Consider the following 22,348-nt stretch of genomic DNA (forward strand, 5'->3'; position numbering starts at 1 on the left):
TAAAAGAAGAACTAAAGAAAAAAAAGAAAAGAAAAGCAGGTATGTCAAACACATTTTAGGGCAGGTCCCATAATAACCCCAATTTGATTGTAAATAAGTTTAACCAATATACAGTAAACTCTACCTGTGAGCTAATTGAAAAAAACTACAAATAACACCAATTCCGATCTGTGCCATATTTTTGGCTCCAATAATCACAAGTATATTTGGCTAATATTTACATTTATTGAATATTACCTTGTTTCAAATAACATGACCAATCTGAAATTTCAGGACTCATCTCAAACAGTATAATTCTTTTTTTCATTTACTCTTTCAATTTAAATATTGCAGTTGATCTAGTCTAGTTTTGAAATAACACCACCTATTTTCAGTTAATTTAAATACTTAATGTTAAAAAAAACTAAAATCATTGTAACATTTTGCCTAAACCTGAAAATTGAAGACATATAAATACAGAGATATAAAAACCACCATCATTTTCTTCCAAACACTAATCAGCACTGGTTTGGACCAATTGTCCTGAAAGCAGAATTGAGGTTTTGGACAAAAAAATGCATTATTCTGCTAAATAAGAGAGGTTGACAGCACAGGACTAACTTCTATCAACTTACCTAAAATGGCAGATAAAAGTAGAACAAAAATCCATCACTTACCATCAATGGAAATTAATTCTGACCCGATGGAGGTTCGTCAGCAACTAAACTACTAAGTTTGTGGTGTAGTTTAAAGCACGCCACTAAATTCATGCATTGACGTCAGCACCAAAAATGACTCATTTATACTGACTTTCAGTTAAGCAACCATGAAAACTCATCTTTTCTCCACACTGAGACATACAGAATGAGGACAGGTGACAATTTTCCAGGCCAGCCTCCAACCACAGCAACTAAAATTAGTCACCCCTACTTTGAACATCTTTCGGGGGAGAGAACTTCCTCTATCTTGTGCAGTAATAGCCAATCAGGCGCCCTTTTGCCAAGAAGACTTCACCCTGTGAGAGAGTTTAAGCAGGATGAGATCAAGGTAGCAGCAAGCATATGATCTCAGTCCTGGAAATGTGGTTGGGGCCCGAGGCTTGATGGATTGCTACAAAAGACCCACAGTGAATGTGCTTACCCATTCGCCAGTGGAAGAGATAGGGGAAGAGAAAATTGGATCTATCCATTCCCTCTCACTTTTATAGCCAAATGAAACCCTTACTGCAGGTTCCACATATTCAATGGCCGTAAAGGTTGAGCTGGTAGTGTGCTTACTTGTATATTTAATGTGATAGCAACTACTTTTAACTGCTGTACATGGAGGTAGAAATGCAATATTTTTGTGATAACATGTTACATTTCCATTTCAGCAAATGGAGAGTTTCCACCGGTGCACAGAAGCGCAACGAGGTTGCCTATCAGACCGCTGATCACTCCCACAACCCCATCCATTGGGATTCCTCTGATGAACTTCCCTACTACAGATTACTGTAAGTCGGAATTTGTATGTGAGGAGGCTATATTACAGTTTAATAGAAGTTAATCCTGCCAAAGTTTTCCTTTGAATGTCTTTGTTTCAAACTCCTTCACTCACACATGCATGCACTGACTGACAATTACTCTGAATGCATGTTGTTTGACAAGACACAGACTATAACAAAGTAAGTGCGACCACCCTCTGGTTTGCTTCCACCCCACAATAGCAGGAGTCCTGTAGAGATCTCCTTTGGTAATAAATGGAGCAGGACAAGCAGTTACGAAGTGTAAAATCCTTCAATTTGTCTCTTGAGAATGTCAATGGAGACGGTTACACAGTCTTGACATTTTCCCGCTCACGCTCTCTCACTTCTTTCCTTCAGTAGGGCAACAACAAGCAGACTTCTATATCGAAAGTCGTACATTGCTGTTAGTCTTATCAAATTTTCCCTCAAACACATTTCCTTAGCCAGCAAGCTTTCAACCAGTGGGCTCATTCAAAAAAGTGAGTTGTTACATTTTCTTGGTAAACTGGATGGGAAATCTTTTTTGATTTATAGCCTCGGGTCGTAAACATGTTTCTCTGAAATCATTTAGCAGTCAGCATCCCGCAGTCAAATAAATGCGGTCAATAATGTTCGTGGTTTGTGGAATACTTTTCACATACTTTTCACTTCCAATAGATGATTATCCCAGGAAATCTTAACATGCTATATGAATTGCATTAATCTACCTTTTGTATTGTCCTCGGCAGCAGAACAAAGCTTTTATGCCTGTTAACCCTTTCAGTGACAGTTGTCAGTACAGTGGACAGATTTTCCAAAGTTGACACTTAAGTTGACCGTTTATAGAGCGATTGAAAAAAAAAAACTCAAATATTAGCAATTATTATATATTTTTTAAATAATTCGTCATAATTGTATTCAGTGTTGTTTTCGTCAACGACAACTATAACGAAAACATTTCGTTGGCTAAAAATTTTTCCATGATGATGACGAGGCAATAACTAGCTAAAAATGTCTCTTGGGAGATTAAAACATATTGAAACGAATGTCAGTTTTTGTCTGACAAGACGAAAATGCGCCATAGTTTATGTCACATGTTCATAATGTGCGACATTTATGTTTAGTTAGCCTGCATCGTAGCAGTGTCTGGTTGTGTCACTCATGTGATGTGCTGCGCCCACCAGTGTCCTCTTCAGTCTCCCCATTGATTGTTTTGAAACACCCACAGTAATATTTGTTTTCTTATCTTGGCAAGAGAATATGCAATTTGGTTTTAGCCTTTAAAGGTCTGTGCTGAGTGATTATCACACACTAAATGTAACTTGTAGCGTTAGAATAACATTCATGTTCACATTAGTATTAGGGTAATGCAGTGCTTAATGTGTAAATCATATGGTGCCGGAACGCAAAGTGCATATGACAGCGCAGGGATGACTAGACACACACAGGTCCCAGAACACAGGGAAAAACTAATGTCGAAAACAACATGCAAATGCCCACTTGCCATGCTGTGGGATTTACAAGCCTCAATTTCAGATAATATCCATTCTAAGGATGAAAAGGATGGGATGCGCCAGTCAGACCTGGACAGCACTGCTTGCTGCTCGGGAAAACGGACTGGTTGCGTTTTGTGTGATCACACTTGTGACGATGCCTGCATGTGTCTTTTATAATGACTTCTCAGTTGGTAGAAAAAAAAAAACTTAAGTTTTCTTAATGTTTAAAAGTCTGCATATTTTTATGATTATAAATGCATTTAAGCAATGAAATAACATTGGAAAAGTTTGTTAAATATAAAGAGCTGCAGTTTTGCGGACACACAAAGGGGAAGATTAATAAGGATCACATTTGTGACAATGCGTAAAAGACTGTGTCTTTGGCAACGAATTCTCAGTTGGCAGAAAAAAATCACAGGTTTTCTCAATGTTTAAATAGTCTACATATTTTTATGATCATTTTAAATGCATTTACACAACGAAATAAGGCTGGAAAAGATGCTTTTGCGGACACATAGAGGGGAAGATTAAAAAGGGGGCATGGCACACTCTGGCACTGCAGTTATACTGTTTGCATTGAGCATATACAGCGCCTTCACTTTTTTATTCAAATTATTTACTACTGGTAACTAACAAGTATTTCTTAGTTTAACATCCATAAATCGTTTGAGTATACATATATGAATATATATTTATTTTAAAAAGCGAGTGAGAAGCCCGGCCCGGCCTGACCCGAACGTAATATTTGGACATTTCAATATTGTTATGTTTTCAGTTTAATTTAGCTATTTCCCGCTTGCTATGTAAATAATTGTGATGTTTGTTTACCGCTTTGCGTTTTACTGTGAAGAGGGAGGAAGTGACGATCGGCCCGCTATGATATTTACCTTTATCAGCCATCGTGCTCCCTGGAATTTAACACCTGCTTTCACGCGCACCGCTTCCCGGGTAAGTCCCGGACATGACACTAGGACGTGACCCGTGAAATGTCTGCGTAATCTCCGTGTCAGTCGACAGGGGAAATTGTTTTCACACACAACTGCTACACGGGTTAATCCTGCGACATTCCCGGTGTTTCGGAGTATGTGAAAGGGGCTGTAGCTAAGCGTTTGACTCTTTGTCAACGTTACAATACAATACAATACATTTTTGAAAAAAGTTTTTATATAATTATTATTTTCTACACACGAGAGGTACCAGATCCACCCAAATAAGTCCCGGAACAGAGGGACGCCAAAATCAAGAGGTGGCGGATCCTGTTCCGGCGTGTTCCGGCACAAATTATCCCCTGGGGTAATGGTAATGGCTAACTTTTTTTAAATACAATTCGTGGCGTACAGTTGGGTATAATTGATTAAAAATAATGTACTGTTTTCCTGCTGAGTGAGTATTATCACCAAGTTGGTGATAGATTTGTAGATGCTACAATATGTGCTCGTCTGTCAATGTTCAATTTTAAAAAGCTGGAAAAACATTGAGTAAACGTTGACTAATACTGGACGAAATTAGTGCGTCAACAAAAACTAGATGATGAAAAACACATTTTCAAATGACTAAAATTTGACTAATAAATATTATCGTCTAAAAGACTAGGACTAAGACAAAAATTAAAAGGGCTACCAAAAACAACACTGTTTGTATTTTTAAAATGTTTTTAATTATGAACTAATTAAAAAAAAATTGAATGTTAATAAAAACTAAATTAATGAGATTAAAATTAATCAAAATCTACAATGATTGCGCCAAGTAACATTGTAAGTTGGGAGTTGTTTTTTTTTCCATAGATTTGAACTCATTGCATGCCATTGATGGCGATAGACGTCCAATTCATTTGTACCGGGAAGACTGGCCGTAAATGCTCATGTTTCCCTGCCATGGATGGCGCTGGACGTTCAATTCATTTTGACTCCCTGTCTAAATGGATTAGACGCCAAGTGCTGTCAATTGCCGCCAAGGAGTTAAATGAGTGGCCCTGTAAGGGATAATAAAATCAAATAAAATCATTATTCATGCATGGAAGAGTTAAAACACTGACAATTAATTTTGTTGTACACTGACGTTTCATTTAAACTAGTTTTGACACATCACATGAACCAGTTTTGCAAATATTTTTGTGTTTGAAATGGGCTCAGATTTATGAAAAATTGTATGCTTGGACTATCAAAAGTAAATTAGATCAGTCAGAAAATGTTAGTGACATATGTCAAATAATTGACATGGATTCCAACTAGTGGTTTAATGAGATTAGTAAAAAGACTAAATCACGGACTGATGTAGCAACCATCTGTCTGTGCATTTGGACACATAGCATTCAATCTGTTGAACAGGCGTAGATAAGTAAGAACGAGAGCCAAGTAGAAATATGCTGATTTGTGTTGCCTGTCAGTTTTGAACACAAGCTGCTGACTTGTTTCTTTCATGGGTCAGGCTGGGATATCATACATTCATGTTTGACCTGCTTGCACAACAGGCTCTGATGTACAGACTTGACTTAAATCCAAGGAGAATTTTTTACATTTGCACCGGTAACAATGTGGCTCTAAAAAAACGTCATCGGAATTGGGGACTGCTAAGAATTAATGTGCTGATGCTGTGCAATATGTACTCTTGTACAAGCCATGATAGCAAATACTTTACAGGTAAGAGAGACTATGCTGTAATTTAGTATTAAAAGGGGAAAAAAGTATCTAAAAAATGTGGTATCGTTAAAGTATCGGCATTAAGAGTGTGCCCTCCCAGAAACCCCATGATTCAATTCGATTACGATTCAGGGTGCTACGATTCGATTGTTGAACGATAAGCACGGTATTGACGATGATCACGGTTATCACGATTATCGATGCATCGTGTATTACTAATTATTAAAGTAGCCAAACAAATTTATGTCCATTATTAATTTTAAATATCCTAATGATTCAACAGGAACAATGGAGACATGCCCATACATTTGCCCTTTTTTGTGTGTGTTTGTTTACAAGAAAGTGCAAAAACATTAACCATTTTAAAGGCAGTACTTATTTCTCTCAACAATACAATAAAATTTACACAGGTGGAATGAATTCCACATTTTCTGGACACAAAGTGTCTTTAGAAACTTTTTTTAACCAATATACTTTGTTTTCACAGATTTCTGTACTATTTTGCATGTTTGTAGTGTTACCACTGTACTTAATCGTGGTTTTACACGTTCTTCATATGGAGTAACTTTTGTACACCAACAAACAACAATTAACACACATTAGCGAATTAGCTAATTAGCTTATCGTTCGGCACTAACTGTTAACATCTCAAAAACAACAAAGGCTAACCAGTACATGAGGGTTCATGTACTCACCTCTTATAGACGCACATAGGTCTTAGCAACACACTCAGGACTTTTTTTAATTGACATGACTTGAAACCACTGCTGGACAACTGAATGACAAGGCGCAATGAACTATCTCTTCCCCTTTTTGCTCTAAAAAATAACTTGCGCACAGAAGCCCGACCGCCAGGTCCTTGCCTGTCTCATACACAAATTTATTTTCCAGTCTTTTGAAAAGGAGTAAATCTCTCGCTCAGTAACCGGCAGCATAACGTTATGCGTGCGTCCGTTAAAGGTGTCCGGGCGGCAGACGTGTCTTGAATTTCATTCCCCTACAAGCGGCTGTCATAAAGTTATTAGGGAAAATCATCGTTTATGAACATTTATGAATCGTAATTGAATAGTCACGTGTCGAATCGTGATGCATCTAATAATCGATTTTTTTGGCACTCCCTTAATCGGCATCAGCTGATACCGCACTGTCGGGATTGGTATCGGGAGCCAAAAATTGTATCGTATCAGTTCAACACATTTATTTAAAAAAAAAAAAAAAAAAAAAGAGAGAGAGAGAGAGAGAGAGCACTTCATTTACAGTAAAAACTACTGACTGAAATCGTCACTGCTTTTTCTCTAGTCATTATCAGAGATTGTAACTATAGAGGGCAAACAAGTAGAGCTTGGAGTTGGCTGTTTTGAGAACAGCCAAGAGCGCTTAACATTCGCTGGGTGTCTGCTCTCTCTCTCTCTCTCTCTCTCTCTCTCTCTCTCTGTCTCTCTCTCTCTCTCTCTCTCTCTCTCCTAGCGGGTCTGACGTTTTCCTCTATGCTGGGCCTGATGGGGATTTTAACTTTGCCAGCCTGTCACTCCAACAAACCGCTTCTCTACCCTTGACACGCTGCGTGATTAACCCCAACAAACGCCTCTTGTCTTCGCTCTCTTTCATCTTTTCCTGCCAACATATCTCAACACTGACTTTTATGTTTCATTCTCTGTCCCATTTTTAAAAGGTTTTATTTATCAACACTTCACCCATCACCAAACCGCCATGTCTTTCTGTCAGCTGTCTCTGATCCCATTTTGCTCTCCTTTCTCTTTTTTTTATTCACCCCAACTTCACCTGCATCCGCTGTCTTCTTTTAGGCTTTTCCTCTTTATCCGTATGTATGCTCCACTATCGTGACAAAAGATGGAGTAGCTTCTTCCCTCCTCTTTTAAAAACTGATTCATCCTCTGCTTTTTCTGAAAAAGCCATTCGAGATTGTGGCGGTTCACTCCGCAGTGAAGGGAATGCATCGCTAACCTCAATATGAGCGCTCGCACCGCATGTGGGCGTGCACATGGGTGAGCATGTGAGAGAGATAAGCATTTGATACAAAATATAACATTTCCAAAAGTGATCATCTGCAAAAGTGAGGGTGTACAAGCATGATCTCCTTTGAACCCCCAGCATATTTTCATTTCAAGGTGCTGAAGTTCCGCTCACGAAACATCTGACAACAAATCCAAGCGCTGTGGATTAGAAGAAAACTGGCTCCAAATCAAATAGAACGACTATTGCTTGAAACAATCCAATTGGTTCTTTCAACTTGTTCTTCAAGCAGATGCTGCTCCCATTCCACTTCATGCAGAGACAGGTTTTGCCATTATCTCTCTGCTTATTAGTTGAGGAGCTGAAATGCTTCATTGTTTACTCATCTAACATTTAGCGGTGTTGTTTTTTTCCTTGTTGTTACTTTGGGTTTAGTATGCTGGGAACAGAAACAAGCAGTGTCATGCAAATCCAGCTTTTGTAATTAATCTGTCTTCCATGCTTGATTTTTATGCAGATCCATTCACAATGTGCCAGCTTTGATCCATCTAGTTTGTAATAAGCATGTGTGCCCCTCATCTAGTAACAGCTAGCCTCCATAGACAAGCTTAGCGGGCTTTGTTAAGACGCGGCAGTAAATTATGACCTTAGCTGTCATTTATATAATTTACGGATGAGAAGTTTAGTTGTTTTATAATGTGTGCATATAAATGCAATCGGCTTTTTGTATAGTTTTTTTCCTTGTTTTCCTTGTATATACAGTGCATCATGAATGCTTTGAAATATCAGGACATTTTAAATCAAAATCTGTTGCCCTCTGCCCGAAAGCTGAAGATGGGTCGTCACTGGGTTTTTCAGCAAGACACTGACCCTAAACATATGGCGAAATCTACACAGAAATGGTTTACCAGACACAAAATCAAGCTCCTCCCATGGCCATCTCAGTCCCCAGACCTTGTTTTGTTGGCAAAAGGGGGTTGTACAAAGTATTAACAACAGGGGTGCTAATAATTGTGACACACATTATTTGATGTCAATAAGGTCCCATATTATTTGAATTAAAAAAAAAAAAAAAACATTATTAGGGGCTAAAAAACACATCTTTTTCAGGGGTGCCAATAATTATGGAGGGCACTGTAAATATCCAGGCACTAATCACTGAGACTAAGAATGCTACGATTGCTATGATGCAATGTCCGATTTCTCAACAAACAAATATTCACACAAAAAATCATCATCCATAAATCCTTATAGAATTCAACACTATAATGAAAAAATATACAAATGTAAAGTAAATTTTTTTTTTTCGTTTGTTTCTTTGTTTTTTGTTTTTGTTACCGTAACTCAGTCCACATTCTGCTACAAAGGGAATGCAAAAACATGATGGTTTAATTGAATTTAATCAAAAACTGTACAACTTTCACATTGTCCAACAAGTCAAACGAAACAGTGTCCCTGTTCTGGGAAACAGTTGATTGACCGACTTTAACTCTTTGGCTATCACTGACAGCGATGGACGTCCAATCCAATTGAAGTGTAATCCAGGTCAAATGGATCAGTTGTCTACCAGTGATTAACTCATTTAAAGAGGTTTAATGCTAACCCAGTTTTAAGAACACATGATTGGACGTCTATCATCGTCACTGGCAGTGAAAGTGAGTTAAACTGGTGCTTGTTTGCTCCAGTAGTGCGTGTGCAGCATGAAATCCTTCTGTAGCACACATGACAAGATTATTCGCATCTAATTTCAGTAAAAGCTCTAATTAGTAGTGACACATGGGGCTCCTGCTTCCTTTGTTAATATTGCATTAGTGTAATCTCATATGGCTAGTTTACCTTCATACAACTCACATCCTCACCTTGTAGTAATTGGTTTCATATCCATTCTTGTTTTATTCAGAATATACATTTAAATTGTGTTAAATGGTTTAATATTGGCTTATATTTTCGCATATTCCTTTCTTTTTTTTCTTTCAATAGTATGTCTGTCAAATGTGAAATGTGATTCTCTCTCCCTGGTTTTCAGCTCATAAATGGATTTTTAACACCTGCGGTGCTGGCGGCCCAGAAGGTCCAACTCCCTCCCAGTGCTTCAATTCCTATAAGAGCAGCAAAATGAATGTGACCGTGGGGACCCGGGGGTCCTTTAAAGGCATTCAAATGTGGCAGGTCCCTGAGACTGGCACATACAGGTTGGACCAAGTCATTGTTTCCTTAAAATGTATACTCAATGCCTGTATTACTTTGTTTTAGAACTCTTTAAGTCAAAGCTGCATGTTTATTGGTTGTGTTGGTGGGTGTTGTTATGGGTGCAGTTCATGTAGGGCAAATCATGAAATTAATTATTGAAAGCAAATTATTGTAAATAAGAGTGCTGAAATCTCTAATCTAAGGCAATGATTACAATTTTGAACCGTGATTAATAACATGAGCTACTTGCAATTAACTGTGATTAATCTCATTGACATAGAAACAAAGCCATAATAAATGCGTTCAAAATTTTTTAGATGCTTCCTCATCCTACTGAATGGTGAAAATCTTTGAACATACTGTAGGTGAAGAATATACAGTAGTAATAGTCATGCACAAATCTGTTCCCTCTTCTTGTCCTATCAGTTCTTTAGTGTTTCCCCTCACTAAATGAAGTCATAATGCATTTGTGACGCTACTTTGAGCTATGTAGCATAAATTATATAGTAGTACTATATATACAATAGTAGCACATACGAGTAGTACACGTTAAATGAGTCGAAAAAAGGCTTAACTTTTTCATTCTTAGCTCAGATGTTAATGCACGATTAAAATATTTAATTGTATTAATTTATTTCTGAATTAATGCTGAGTTAACCAGCCTCAGCATAAGCAGTGTTGAAACAGATTACTTGGAAAAAGAAACTTCATTACTGATTACTGATTACACCTCATAAAAGTAATGTAGTTACTTTACTGATTACTTTAATATCAAATTAACTAAGTTACTTTAAAAGTAATTTATCAGTTACTTTTTACCAATTTTTCTCCCTTTGCTGCCTAAACATAAGAATGTCAACAGGAAAATGTCATCACATGGAATTGACTTTCAGATAATTGAATTTAAAGAGGAAGATCAGAATTTTTCACATAAAGCTTAATCTTTAAGTTAACGAGGGTTTAATTAGTGGAAACAATGCAAATTGACTGCACAATAATCAACAACACACAAATTAACTATGCAATAAACAGTGCAATAAACACAAAGGTGGGGGCGCACGAATAAATGTGCACAACCCAGAAGTACGCCGCACACACACGAGGTAAATACATCCATCCATCCATTATCTTCCGCTTATTCCGGGGTCGGGTCGCGGGGGCAGCAGCTTCAGCAGGGAAGCCCAAACTTCCCTCTCCCCAGCCACTTCAGCCAGCTCCTCCGGCGGGATTCCAAGACGTTCCCAGGCCAGCCGAGCGACATAGTCTCTCCAGCGTGTCCTGGGTCGACCCCGGGGTCTCCCGCCGGTGGGACATGCCCGGAACACCTCTCCAGGGAGGCGTCCAGGAGGCATCCGAACCAGATGCCCAAGCCACCTCAACTGGCTCCTCTCAACGCAGAGGAGTAGCGGCTCGACACCAAGCCCCTCCCGGGTGACCGAGCTTCTCACCCGATCTCTAAAGGAGAGCCCGGACACCCTGCGGAGGAAACTCATTTCGGCCGCTTGTATCCGGGATCTTGTTCTTTCGGTCACGACCCACAGCTCGTGACCATAGGTGAGGGTAGGAACGTAGATCGACCGGTAAATCGAGAGCTTCGCCTTTTGGCTCAGCTCCTTCTTCACCACAACGGACCGGTGCAGAGTCCGCATCACTGCAGACGCTGCACCGATCCGCCTGTCAATCTCCCGCTCCCTCCTACCCTCACTCGTGAACAAGACCCCAAGATACTTGAACTCCTCCACTTGGGGCAGGATCTCATCCCCGACCCGGAGAGGGCATGCCACCCTTTTCCGGCTGAGGACCATGGTCTCGGATTTGGAGGTGCTGATCTTCATCCCAACCGCTTCACACTCGGCTGCAAACCGCCCCAGTGAGAGTTGGAGGTCACGGCTTGATGAAGCCAACAGCACCACATCATCTGCAAAAAGCAGAGATGAGATGCTGAGGCCACCAAACCGGACCCCCTCAACGCTTCGGCTGCGCCTAGAAATTCTGTCCATAAAAATTATGAACAGAATCGGTGACAAAGGGCATCCTTGGCGGAGTCCAATCCTCCCTGGGAACGAATTCGACTTACTACCGGACCAGACTCTGACACCGGTCGTACAGGGACCGAACAGCCCTTACCAAGGGGCTCGGTACCCCGTACTCCCGGAGCACCCTCCACAGGACTCCTCTAGGCACACGGTCGAACGCCTTCTCCAAATCCACAAAACACATGTAGACTGGTTGAGGGAACTCCCATGCACCCTCGAGGACCCTGCCGAGGGTGTAGAGCTGGTCCACTGTTCCACGGCCGGGACGAAAACCACACTGCTCCTCCTGAATCCGAGATTCGACTTCCTGACGGACCCTCCTCTCCAGCACCCCTGAATAGACTTTACCGGGGAGGCTGAGGAGTGTGATCCCTCTATAATTGGAACACACCCTCCGGTCCCCCTTTTTAAAAAGGGGGACCACCACCCCGGTCTGCCAATCCAGAGGCACTGTCCCCGATGTCCACGCGATGTTGTAGAGGCGTGTCAGCCATGACAGCCCTACAACATCCAGAGCCTTTAGGAACTCCGGGCGGATCTCATCTAGCCCCGGGGCCCTGCCACCGAGGAGCTTACTAACCACCTCAGTGACTTCAACCCCAGAGATTGAAGAGCCCACCTCAGAGTCCCCAGACTCTGCTTCCTCAAAGGAAGGCGTGTCGGTGGAATTGAGGAGGGCTTCGAAGTATTCTCCCCACCGACTCACGACGTCCCGAGTCGAGGTCAGCAGTACACCATCTTCACTATACACAGTGTTAATGGTGCACTGCTTTCCTCTCCTTAGACGCCGGATGGTGGACCAGAATTTCCTCGAAGCCGTCCGGAAGTCGTTTTCCATGGCCTCACCGAACTCCTCCCATGTCCGAGTTTTTGCCTCGGCGACCGCTGAAGCCGCAGTCCGCTTGGCCAGCCGGTACCTGTCAGCTGCCTCCGGAGTCCCACAGGCCAAAAAGGCCTGATAGGCCTCCTTCTTCAGCTTGACGGCATCCCTTACCCCAGGTGTCCACCAGCGGGTTCGGGGATTGCCGCACACACATGCGGTAAATTTGGCCACAAAAACGTGGTGGCAACTAAGCACTTTACATTGAAACTGACTTACAACACATCCTATACAGTAGATGCTAAAAGAACATGTCGCCTAACAACATAAACATGCAACACGAATATGATGTAAATAATGCATGCCGACTTGGAGCGATGATACCCGCCGTTGCAACGGCAAAGCTACGAAACGGACGTGCATGTTGCGGCTTCAACCTATCGCTGAAACCCTCCAGAATGAAGGAAAAATATGTTCATTCATGGACGCACACAGATCAACATTCCCTCGCACATCTCAACAGATGGCTGCACTCGACTCGAATGTTCACCCTGCGTTCGTCATGCCTCTCTCAGTCCCAAAACTCTTTGCGCGTGTGACTCGAGACCAAAACAGGAGGTTACGTTGAGCGGTTACCATGGAAACAAACCCGTAGTGAGAAGATGTGAACCTTTCTTACATTTTCTATTCGAAATGGTCTCCATACATGATTACAATCGTCTTCATTCTACATATATTATGAGGCAATAACAAAATAGAAACGCACAAACATTAAGGAAACTAACTTTAATCATATTACTGGTTTTGAAAAATTAGATTGCTTGTTACTGAAAGAAAGTAATCAAATTACAGTCACGCGTTACTAATGCGTTACAACACTGTTCATAAGTTGTCTTTTTTGTGTTAGTCCATTATTTAGAACTGCTTTCAAACATTTTACCACACTTTTTCCAATAGCGTAAATAGTTAAAAGTTCTCTGTTTCAAGTCTCAACATCTCATATCAACCTTTATAAAGAGACGAGCGTTTGTTTTTTATTGACTATTTTTCGTGTTCTTGCTTTAGAAGCAACGGCTTTGAAGCAAAGACTTGACATCGGCATCTGATTTGAGCAATTTGAGTGGAAGACCTCCACACAACATAAAAAGCAGGGCCAAACACTCCAGCTTCAAACCCTGGGCAAACTGAGCACCGGGTCCAGGATGGCGGATTTTTTCCTCTCATCACAATAAAAAAGTTAATCTCCCGTGGTACTGTATAAATATTAATTGTGAGTTATATAGTATTTCCAACATTTACTATCAAATAGCTGGGGGATGGCCTTTTTACAGGGGATATGATTTTGATTTTTTTTAAGGGGGGATGTCTTCCCCCACTCAACTCGACTACTGCTCTTAAAGCACAGTCTTATCCTGAATCATAGTTGTGAATATTTTGTGCCTTTCTTGATGTATACTCGTCCTATTGTCCACTTCTTCCTTTACTGTGTGGATCAGCAGGGTGTCAATGTTCCTGAAGAGAGCAAAGGAGAGAATTTTCAAAAAGGATTCAAAAATACATCGGCAATCAGCCTGAGCACATTGTCCTCTCACTCTATTTTACTCTACAACTCAATATGTAGTACCCATCACTTTGGGCAGAGATCAATATTTCTCCTGTGGGCATTTTATAAAAACACGAGGCATTTATCTTGAATTTGACATCGAAAAAGTTCTCCCTTCAACCTCCCACTCAGCTCTGCTGAGTTTTGAGCTTTTAAATACCTAAGAACAATCATGTCATGACTCATGTCATGAGTTTTTCAAAAAACACAAGGGTAGCCTTAATGCAGCCTAGTTATCTGGTAGAACCAATAAATAGAGTTGACAGACGGCCACAGAGATGAATGCGCGCGCTGCATCTCCCAAAAGTCATTAGGCAAACAGCTGAGGTAGCTATACCGAGCACCAGGCAGCGTTCTCTCTCCACCAAGCATGACCACTTGGGAAGTGCAATATTGAAGCGCTCCCAAAAACCAATGTTTTCTTTTTCTGGCAGGTAAAATTGGGACAGTTAAAATGTGCGTCCTCACAATCTCTGCTATGAAAGTCTATGGATTTGCTTTTATGGGTCTGCATTATATTGAATGCATACATGTGCGTACGTGTCTTAAAGCTCAATTATAATCATTAACAAACTCTGAGAGGAATTACATTGTGCTTATTGTTTGTTTTTTGTTGTCTGCGTGTGCATGAGATCTAAGGTATTACTGCTATGCAATTCATCCATAGTTAATGATATTAATAGATTATAATTGCTTTTTGTCCGCTTCTTGTGGTTGTTTGTTAGGATCACAGCCTTTGGTGCAGCAGGCGGCCGAAGCGTTATGGCCATGAGTAGATCACATGGCATCTACATCGCTGGTGACTTTCTGCTGAGGAAAGGAGAGCTGCTTTATATCCTGGTTGGTCAAAAAGGAGAAGATGCATGTCCCAATGTAAGTTTCATCCAACTCATTGTGGTTCACAAAATGTGTAAATATACTTTCAAAAAATTCTCATGGTATAAAATATCTAAATTGTCCGCATCATTTATTATGTTTTTTTACTTTTTTAGTCCATAACAAAATCTTATCCACACTATCACACTTGGAAACCAAGGATATTCTGGATTTTCCTTAGTCCAAAACCGGAGATTTTCCATAAAATTCAGAACATAGAATCAGGTTTTATGTGGTTGGGGTTTTATTTGGTTGGTTTGGTTAGTCCAGGGGTCTGAAACCATGGCTCTGGAGCCGCATGCGGCTCTTTGAACCCTCTGATGCGACTCAGTGCTATATTGAATAAATGATTATGCTTTTCAAAAATTAATTCTGGCACTTGCGAGATTTAAGTAAGAAATTTAACTTCCTTTTAGTAGGTAGATCAGGACAGGCTCACTGTGTTTGTTAACAGAACACTGACGTAATTCACCCACTATTTAAAGTTGCCCACCGGGAGTGAGATCACTGGTATGAATTCACCCACTATGAAAAGTTATGGTTGTCCAAAATGTCTCTTTGGATGTTAAAGGTTGCCGACCCCATGGTTAGGTGAACCTAGACTCCCTGAGCAAATCCTACTTTCTGTATTTCTTAAACTCTCTTTATGTTCTCTCTCTTATAATATTTTAATCTAATTTTTTTCAGAGTCATTTACAAAAAAAAAAGCAATAAAAAAGCAATGTATGTTTATTCCAAATACTTAGTACCGTTATTTTCAGTATATAAGCCCCTACTTTTTTACCTCATTTTGAATCCTGCAGCTTTTAGACCAGTGTGCCTTGTGGGTTGATTTATTTGGGTTTATAGGTAACACTTTATTTGACAGCAGTGTCATAAAACTATCATAACACTGTCATAATTATGTGTCATCTGGAAAATTTTGTCACTACCTCGTTTTATGTCCAGCTGGGATCTTTTACATCTATTTAAAAGTGAGATAATTTTCCGGCTGACACTAAATGACAACTGTAGTAAGAATTCATTAATGTTCATGACAGTGTCATGTCATAATGATGACGGTCTTATAACAGTCTTATGACGCCGCTGTCAAATAAAGTAAGAGTTACCGATTAATATATTTTGGTGTATAATATCCTATCGTACAGTGAGCACAGCTGCGGTTTATATTCCTTATAGTCCTTTTTTCTGAGCCTTATAGTCCGAAAATTAAGGTATGGACCCCAATCACCAACGTCACACCATCACGTGATCGCTGTGTTGTGCCGCCATATTGTTCGTCATTGTGTGTCCGTATTGTCAATGATCGTAGTTCCTAAAAATGGATTCACTTGCAAATTATGGAAGCCCCCGTGCTTTCAGACGCTGTAAACTCATTGGATGAGTTGCATAAAAGCCGTTATTTGGAAAAGCTTTGGTCGATCCAGTCGCCAGATCCATATTTGATGCCCAAATCGATGTTTCCTCCCGTCCGGTCCTGTCCCGTGCAAAAACCTCCATTCATACGCCAGTTAATGTTACGATGAGGCGTCGGGTACCCAAAATCGGCACCGGCCCGAATATAAAGCGACATTTGGGTAGCTGAGCGTCACTATTATCACGATTGTAAAATGAAACTTGATCGGCGGTTCGACAACGGGTAGCTGTGTGCCGAAAAATAGCCGCCCCGCGTGGAATGTCCCCCCTGACGGGAGCGCTTATTTATAACGCTTTATTGAAGTGAAAACATCAAATGTTTTCATGGACGCATTACAATAATGGATTTACTACTGTAAAATCAGTTTTAAATAAATGATTAAATTACACAAAATATTAGTACTGTATTTTAGTTACAAATCGTGGACTGGACCACATAACCATCTGAACAGAAATGTATTAGTCTACAGGTTTTCACGACCCTATTCCAATGACAATCACACAGGTATGACATTTATTAGTTCAAGCAGAGTAAAATAATACATACGTATTCACAGTACAAGATTTATTAGTTCAAGCAGAGTAAAATAATACATATTCACGGTACAAGAAAGTCGTTTCCGTGTGGGCATTCCTGTCAGGGGGGACATTTCACGCGGGGCAGCTATTTTTCGGGCACAACAACTGTGGCGACGAGCTTTGTGGTCTTCGTCTGATGATGTCTGCGATCGTGTTGGCATCACGACTATTGATGTTTTCGCCGCTGTCTGACGGCTGTCGACACAAACGCATCATGGAACGAGATAAACAAACCGTGCTGCTTTAGATATTTCAAATGACCATTTGTCTTCTCTGTTACTGCAACCAACCGCCACACATGCCTTCACCATTTTGATTAATCAATGTTAACGATTCTCAGGAAGGTTTTTGGGTTCGTTTACTAGGCAGTGATTCCTTAGACGAGCAGAAAAACATGCAGTAATAGGAGGAATGTACATAGCGGTAATATGTAAACGTGAGCTGACGGACAATATGGCGGCACAAGTCAGGGGGGCGGAGTTGTGACATCACGTGATTGGGGTCTATACTCATAGGACTATAGATTAGACAGAAAGAAAGACATACTGGACTGTCTCAGAAAATTAGAATACACAATATTCTAATTTTCTGAGACAGTCCTGTACATTAATCCACCATTTAAAGCAGGGGTGTCCAAACTTTTTGCAAAGGGGACCAGATTTGGCGTGGTAAAAATGTGGGGGGCCGACCTTGGCTGACGTCCTTTACATAGAACAATATACAGGACTGTCTCAGAAAATTAGAATATTGTGTATTCTAATTTTCTGAGACAGTCCAGTATACCGTATTTTTCAGACTATAAGTCGCAGTTTTTTTCATAGTTTGGCTTGGGGTGTGACTTAACTGTATACTCTGGAGCGACTTATGTATGAAATTATTAACACATTATTATATCAATCAATCAATCAAATTCATTTATGTAGCCTTTTACAAAACTCGAAAGGCCCTCAAAGTGCTTTACAACAAAAACCTGGCTCAAGATAAATAAAAGGCAACTCTTAATAGCAATGTTATGTTAACATACCGGCCACGTTCGCATTTTGTTGTTCGTGATCATGTAACATTATCATACTGTACACTTATTCAGCATGTTGATCTCTATCGTATTTTTATTTTAAATTGCCTTTCAAGATGACATATCTGTTGTTTGTGTTGGATTTTATCAAGTTAAATTTCCCCCAAAAATGCGACTTATACTCTGGTGCGACTTTTAGAATTTTTTTAATTTTAAAATACGGTATGTATTATTTTAAACCTAATATAGACAGTATAAATCTCAAGGTTCATGCACCACAAATTATGTTAGTAGAAAGGGAATACTCATTTTACATTTTATGGCCACTAAACGGTTATTTAAAACGGCGACCAAGCTTACAATGAACCCCCTGCTGTCACCCCTTAGCTTACTTTTGTTGTTTTGTCATCGGTGGTTGTCATTCGTTATGCACTGGAGCGCTTTGCTGGCAGCCTTCCTTGTATGCTTGCACAACACTCAGATTAAAAACCTCCCAATCCCTCTAGTCACCAATGAAACCATCCATCATTTCCAATATCAACATTTAGAAATGTAGGGCAGTCTCTGCACTGAAGATTTCTCATATTAACAAAGCAAGATGGTTTGTGGGACATTATTCATCTTGGGACTTAACAAGTCGATACAACTGTATTTTACATAACTCATGTCAGGTTGAGTCCTTCAAATCGAGTCCATACAAATTATTGTTTTTTTTTGTGAACACAAAAACGGACTCAGAGACAGATGGTTGGAAGAAAAGGAATTTTATTGGTGTTTTTATAGCTTTGTTGCTGGCTAGAAAGTCACATTTGACATAAGGCTGTTAAGTGTTTGTACAGTTACATTAAATAATTGTCCAGGTCACAAACCAATCACAATCTTGCTTCGTTTTATGATGATGTAAATGTGGAAATTTGTAATTACTATAACAATTCTAGCATCTATGAGCATTACTTCAGCACTGTATGCTTTTTAATATACTGGACTGTCTCAGAAAATTAGAATACACAATATTCTAATTTTCTGAGACAGTCCTGTATATTGTTCTATGTAAAGGACGTCAGCCAAGGTCGGCCCCCCACATTTTTACCACGCCAAATCTGGTCCCCTTTGCAAAAAGTTTGGACACCCCTGCTTTAAATGGTGGATTAATGTACAGGACTGTCTCAGAAAATTAGAATATTGTGTATTCTAATTTTCTGAGACAGTCCAGTATCTCACTGCACTCAACGTGCATATGTGTGGAAGCATTGTTATCTTTTTTGGACTTTAAAGAAGTACTTACCCTGTTTATAAACCATGTCAACCTCAATAATAATCAATCATTATATGATCCCTTACCTGTTGTTTCATCTGAATATTTCTGAGCAACATCGATGAATTTTTAGCTCTTAGATGTACTTTTGCTTTCAGACTTAGTGCGACTTGTGTCCAGAAAGATATCATCTTTCTATGTGTATACAATATTTGGACACAAGATCATATTTTGAATATGCATTTAAAATGCATATATGCATATAGTATATATGCATATAACATTTACAAATGTTTTCACCGGCATCAAATAAATAGAACCATTTTTTATGTTTTCTTGAATATCTAATAATAATAATTTTGATCTCAGAGCACTCCCACCCGATGCTTATTTCCTGCTGTGCTGCAGAGAAGTATTGCATTAATATGGATTTTTTTTCCATTAAAAGACTCAATTATATGCTAATTATATGCTGTTTGGTGCCCGATATTGGCTAGAGATAAAGTATTTCTGAAAAAAAAAAAAAAATGTGTACACAAGGAAGCCTGCAGAGGTTGTCCGCCTACACTCACCATACAATAAAGCAAAATTGTCATCGTGATTTTCAACGTATATTCATTGTGCGCTATAATTGCATGACTGCCGTTGACGGAAGTGAGAGTGTTGGCTGCGAATGAACAAATGTATATGGTTCAAGGTTAGATTTGAGTATGTCATTGGGCCTGTAAAGCCCATTGTGTCTCTGTTGTCATTAAGGTCTACTGACTATAAAAACACGGTGCTATACGTCACTTTTTTAGGAGCGGGGGTCACTTAAAAGTGTGAACGCTGCCAGCTTTTACACACACCTATAAGTATGCTTCTTTGCTTGTCCATAAGGCCGGTAGGCCCGTCCTCGATCAGAAGATGGAGAAACTGTTTTGCCAAGTCGAGGATCAACTTGATGCACTCTTGTTATGATGGTGTAAAAGCAGATCTTATGGGTACACCAGAAATATACTAGTCCTTCTAAGAAATCTAGCATATTGTGATAAAGTTCATTATTTTCTGTAATGTACTGATAGCCTGCGGCACTGCTGAGGTGTTATGGAGGCCCGGGATGCTTCTATAGCAGCCTTAAACTCATCCACAGTGTTAGGTGTGGTGTCTCTCAACTTCCTCTTCACAATATCCCACAGATTCACTATGGGGTTCAGGTCAGGAGAGTTGGCAGGCCAATTGAGCACAGTAATGCCATGGTCAGTAAACCATTTGCCAGTGCTTTTGGCACTATGAGCAGATGCCAGGTCATGGTGAAAAAAATGAAATCTTCATCTCCATAAAGCTTTTCAGCAGATGGAAGCATGAAGTGCTCCAAAATTCCCTGATAGCTGGCTGCATTGACCCTGCCTTTGATAAAACGCAGTAGACCAACACCAGCAGGTGACATGGCACCCCAAACCATCACTGACTGTGGGTGCTTGACACTGGACTTCAGGCATTTTGGCATTTCCTTCACCCCGGTCTTCCTCCAAACTCTGGCACCTTGATTTCCGAATGACATGCAAAATTTGCTTTCATCTGAAATAAGTATTTTGGACCACTGAGCAACAGTCCAGTGCTGCTTCTCTGTAGCCCAGGTCAGGCGCTTCTGCCGCTGTTTCAGGTTCAACAGTGGCTTGAACTGGGGAATGCGGCACCTGTAGTCCATTTCCAGGTTTCTGCAAGTCCCCCAAGGTCTGGAATCAGCCCTTCTCCACAATCTTTCTCAGAGTGCGGTCACCTCTTCTGGTTGTGCAGCGTTTCCTGCCACACTTTTTCCTTCCCACAGACACTCTGGGAACAGCCTATTCGCTCAGAAATTTCTTTCTGTGTCTTAGCCTCCTGCTTGAAGGTGTCAATGATGGCCTTCTGGACAGCAGTCAGGTCGGCAGTATTGCCCATGATTGTGGTTTTGAGTAATGAACCAGGCTGGGAGTTTTTAAAAGCCTCTGGAATCTTTCGCAGGTGTTTTGAGTTAATTTGTTGGTTCAGATGATTAGGTTAGTAGCTTTTTTAGAATACCTTTTCATGATTTGCTTATTTTTTGAGATAGGGATTTTTGGTTTTTCTTGACTTTTTTGCCAAAATCATCAATATTAAAACAATAAAAGGCTTGAACTACTTCAGTTGTGTGTAATGAATCTAAAACATATGAAAGTCTAATGTTTATCAGTACATTACAGTAAATAATGAACTTTATCACAATATGCTAATTTTTTCAGAAGGACTAGTACCTTGTGTCGGAACTTAAATATTGTTTTTGGCAGTATACATAGTACTCAAAATGTTTCCTTTTTTCCACAAAATTGTTACTCACACTTAATGCAGACCGGTCGAACAAATTCCAAAAAACATGCATCCTTATCTGCGCTGGCTCAAAAATCGAGAGAGTTCTGTCTGCGACTTGCCAGACGGGGGCGCTTCTGCAGATGGGGGCAAAACTTTATTGTTGTGCGCCACTTAGGTGCAGACTGATGCTTCTTAACTGTCACATGCTCTGTAGCTAACACTATTGTAATCTTAACCTTAACCACGCCCTGTCCTCCTGGCATGTGGTCTATAGCTAACTCTACTCGTAATACTAACCTTAACGATGCCCCCATCAACAAGGCACCGAGCAGAAGCCACCTAGGTAGCCAATGATTGAAGTATTTTGTGGGAATTGGGAAATCTGGGAGATGTGTAGGAATAAGCTTTTATAACAACCTACAGTATGTGTGCTGTCGATGACACTTTGTTGTGACGTGTAGCTAGACATGCCCCCAATTTTCCGAGACCCGCACATCTTGCAGGCCACAGACAGATGCAATTACAAAAATCTACTACTATACAGTATGTTGACTTTTTCAGCGCTCTCTACTAAAATAGAGCCTGTTGTGTGTCTTACTGTGCACAAATAATCCATGCTAATGCCAGGTGCAAGAAACAACATTCAAATTGAGACACAAAACATTAAAAAGTAAAGT

At 40.1% G+C, this 22,348-nt stretch overlaps 1 protein-coding gene across 10 annotated transcripts in view; it reads left to right on the top strand.

The window, feature by feature from the left end:
* Window positions 1-22,348, top strand: part of alk (ALK receptor tyrosine kinase) — a 507,671-nt gene that overhangs the window by 416,873 nt on the left and 68,450 nt on the right. For all 10 annotated transcript variants that reach the window (XM_057858937.1, XM_057858935.1, XM_057858936.1 and 7 more), the window contains 3 exons: window positions 1,352-1,471; window positions 9,598-9,763; window positions 14,946-15,093. In XM_057858937.1, the coding sequence (XP_057714920.1) occupies window positions 1,352-1,471; window positions 9,598-9,763; window positions 14,946-15,093 (434 nt within the window). The remainder of the gene's footprint in view (window positions 1-1,351; window positions 1,472-9,597; window positions 9,764-14,945; window positions 15,094-22,348) is intronic.

This window comes from Corythoichthys intestinalis, chromosome 15 (assembly GCF_030265065.1).
Source record: "Corythoichthys intestinalis isolate RoL2023-P3 chromosome 15, ASM3026506v1, whole genome shotgun sequence".
In the NCBI taxonomy this organism is placed as follows: domain Eukaryota; kingdom Metazoa; phylum Chordata; class Actinopteri; order Syngnathiformes; family Syngnathidae; genus Corythoichthys; species Corythoichthys intestinalis.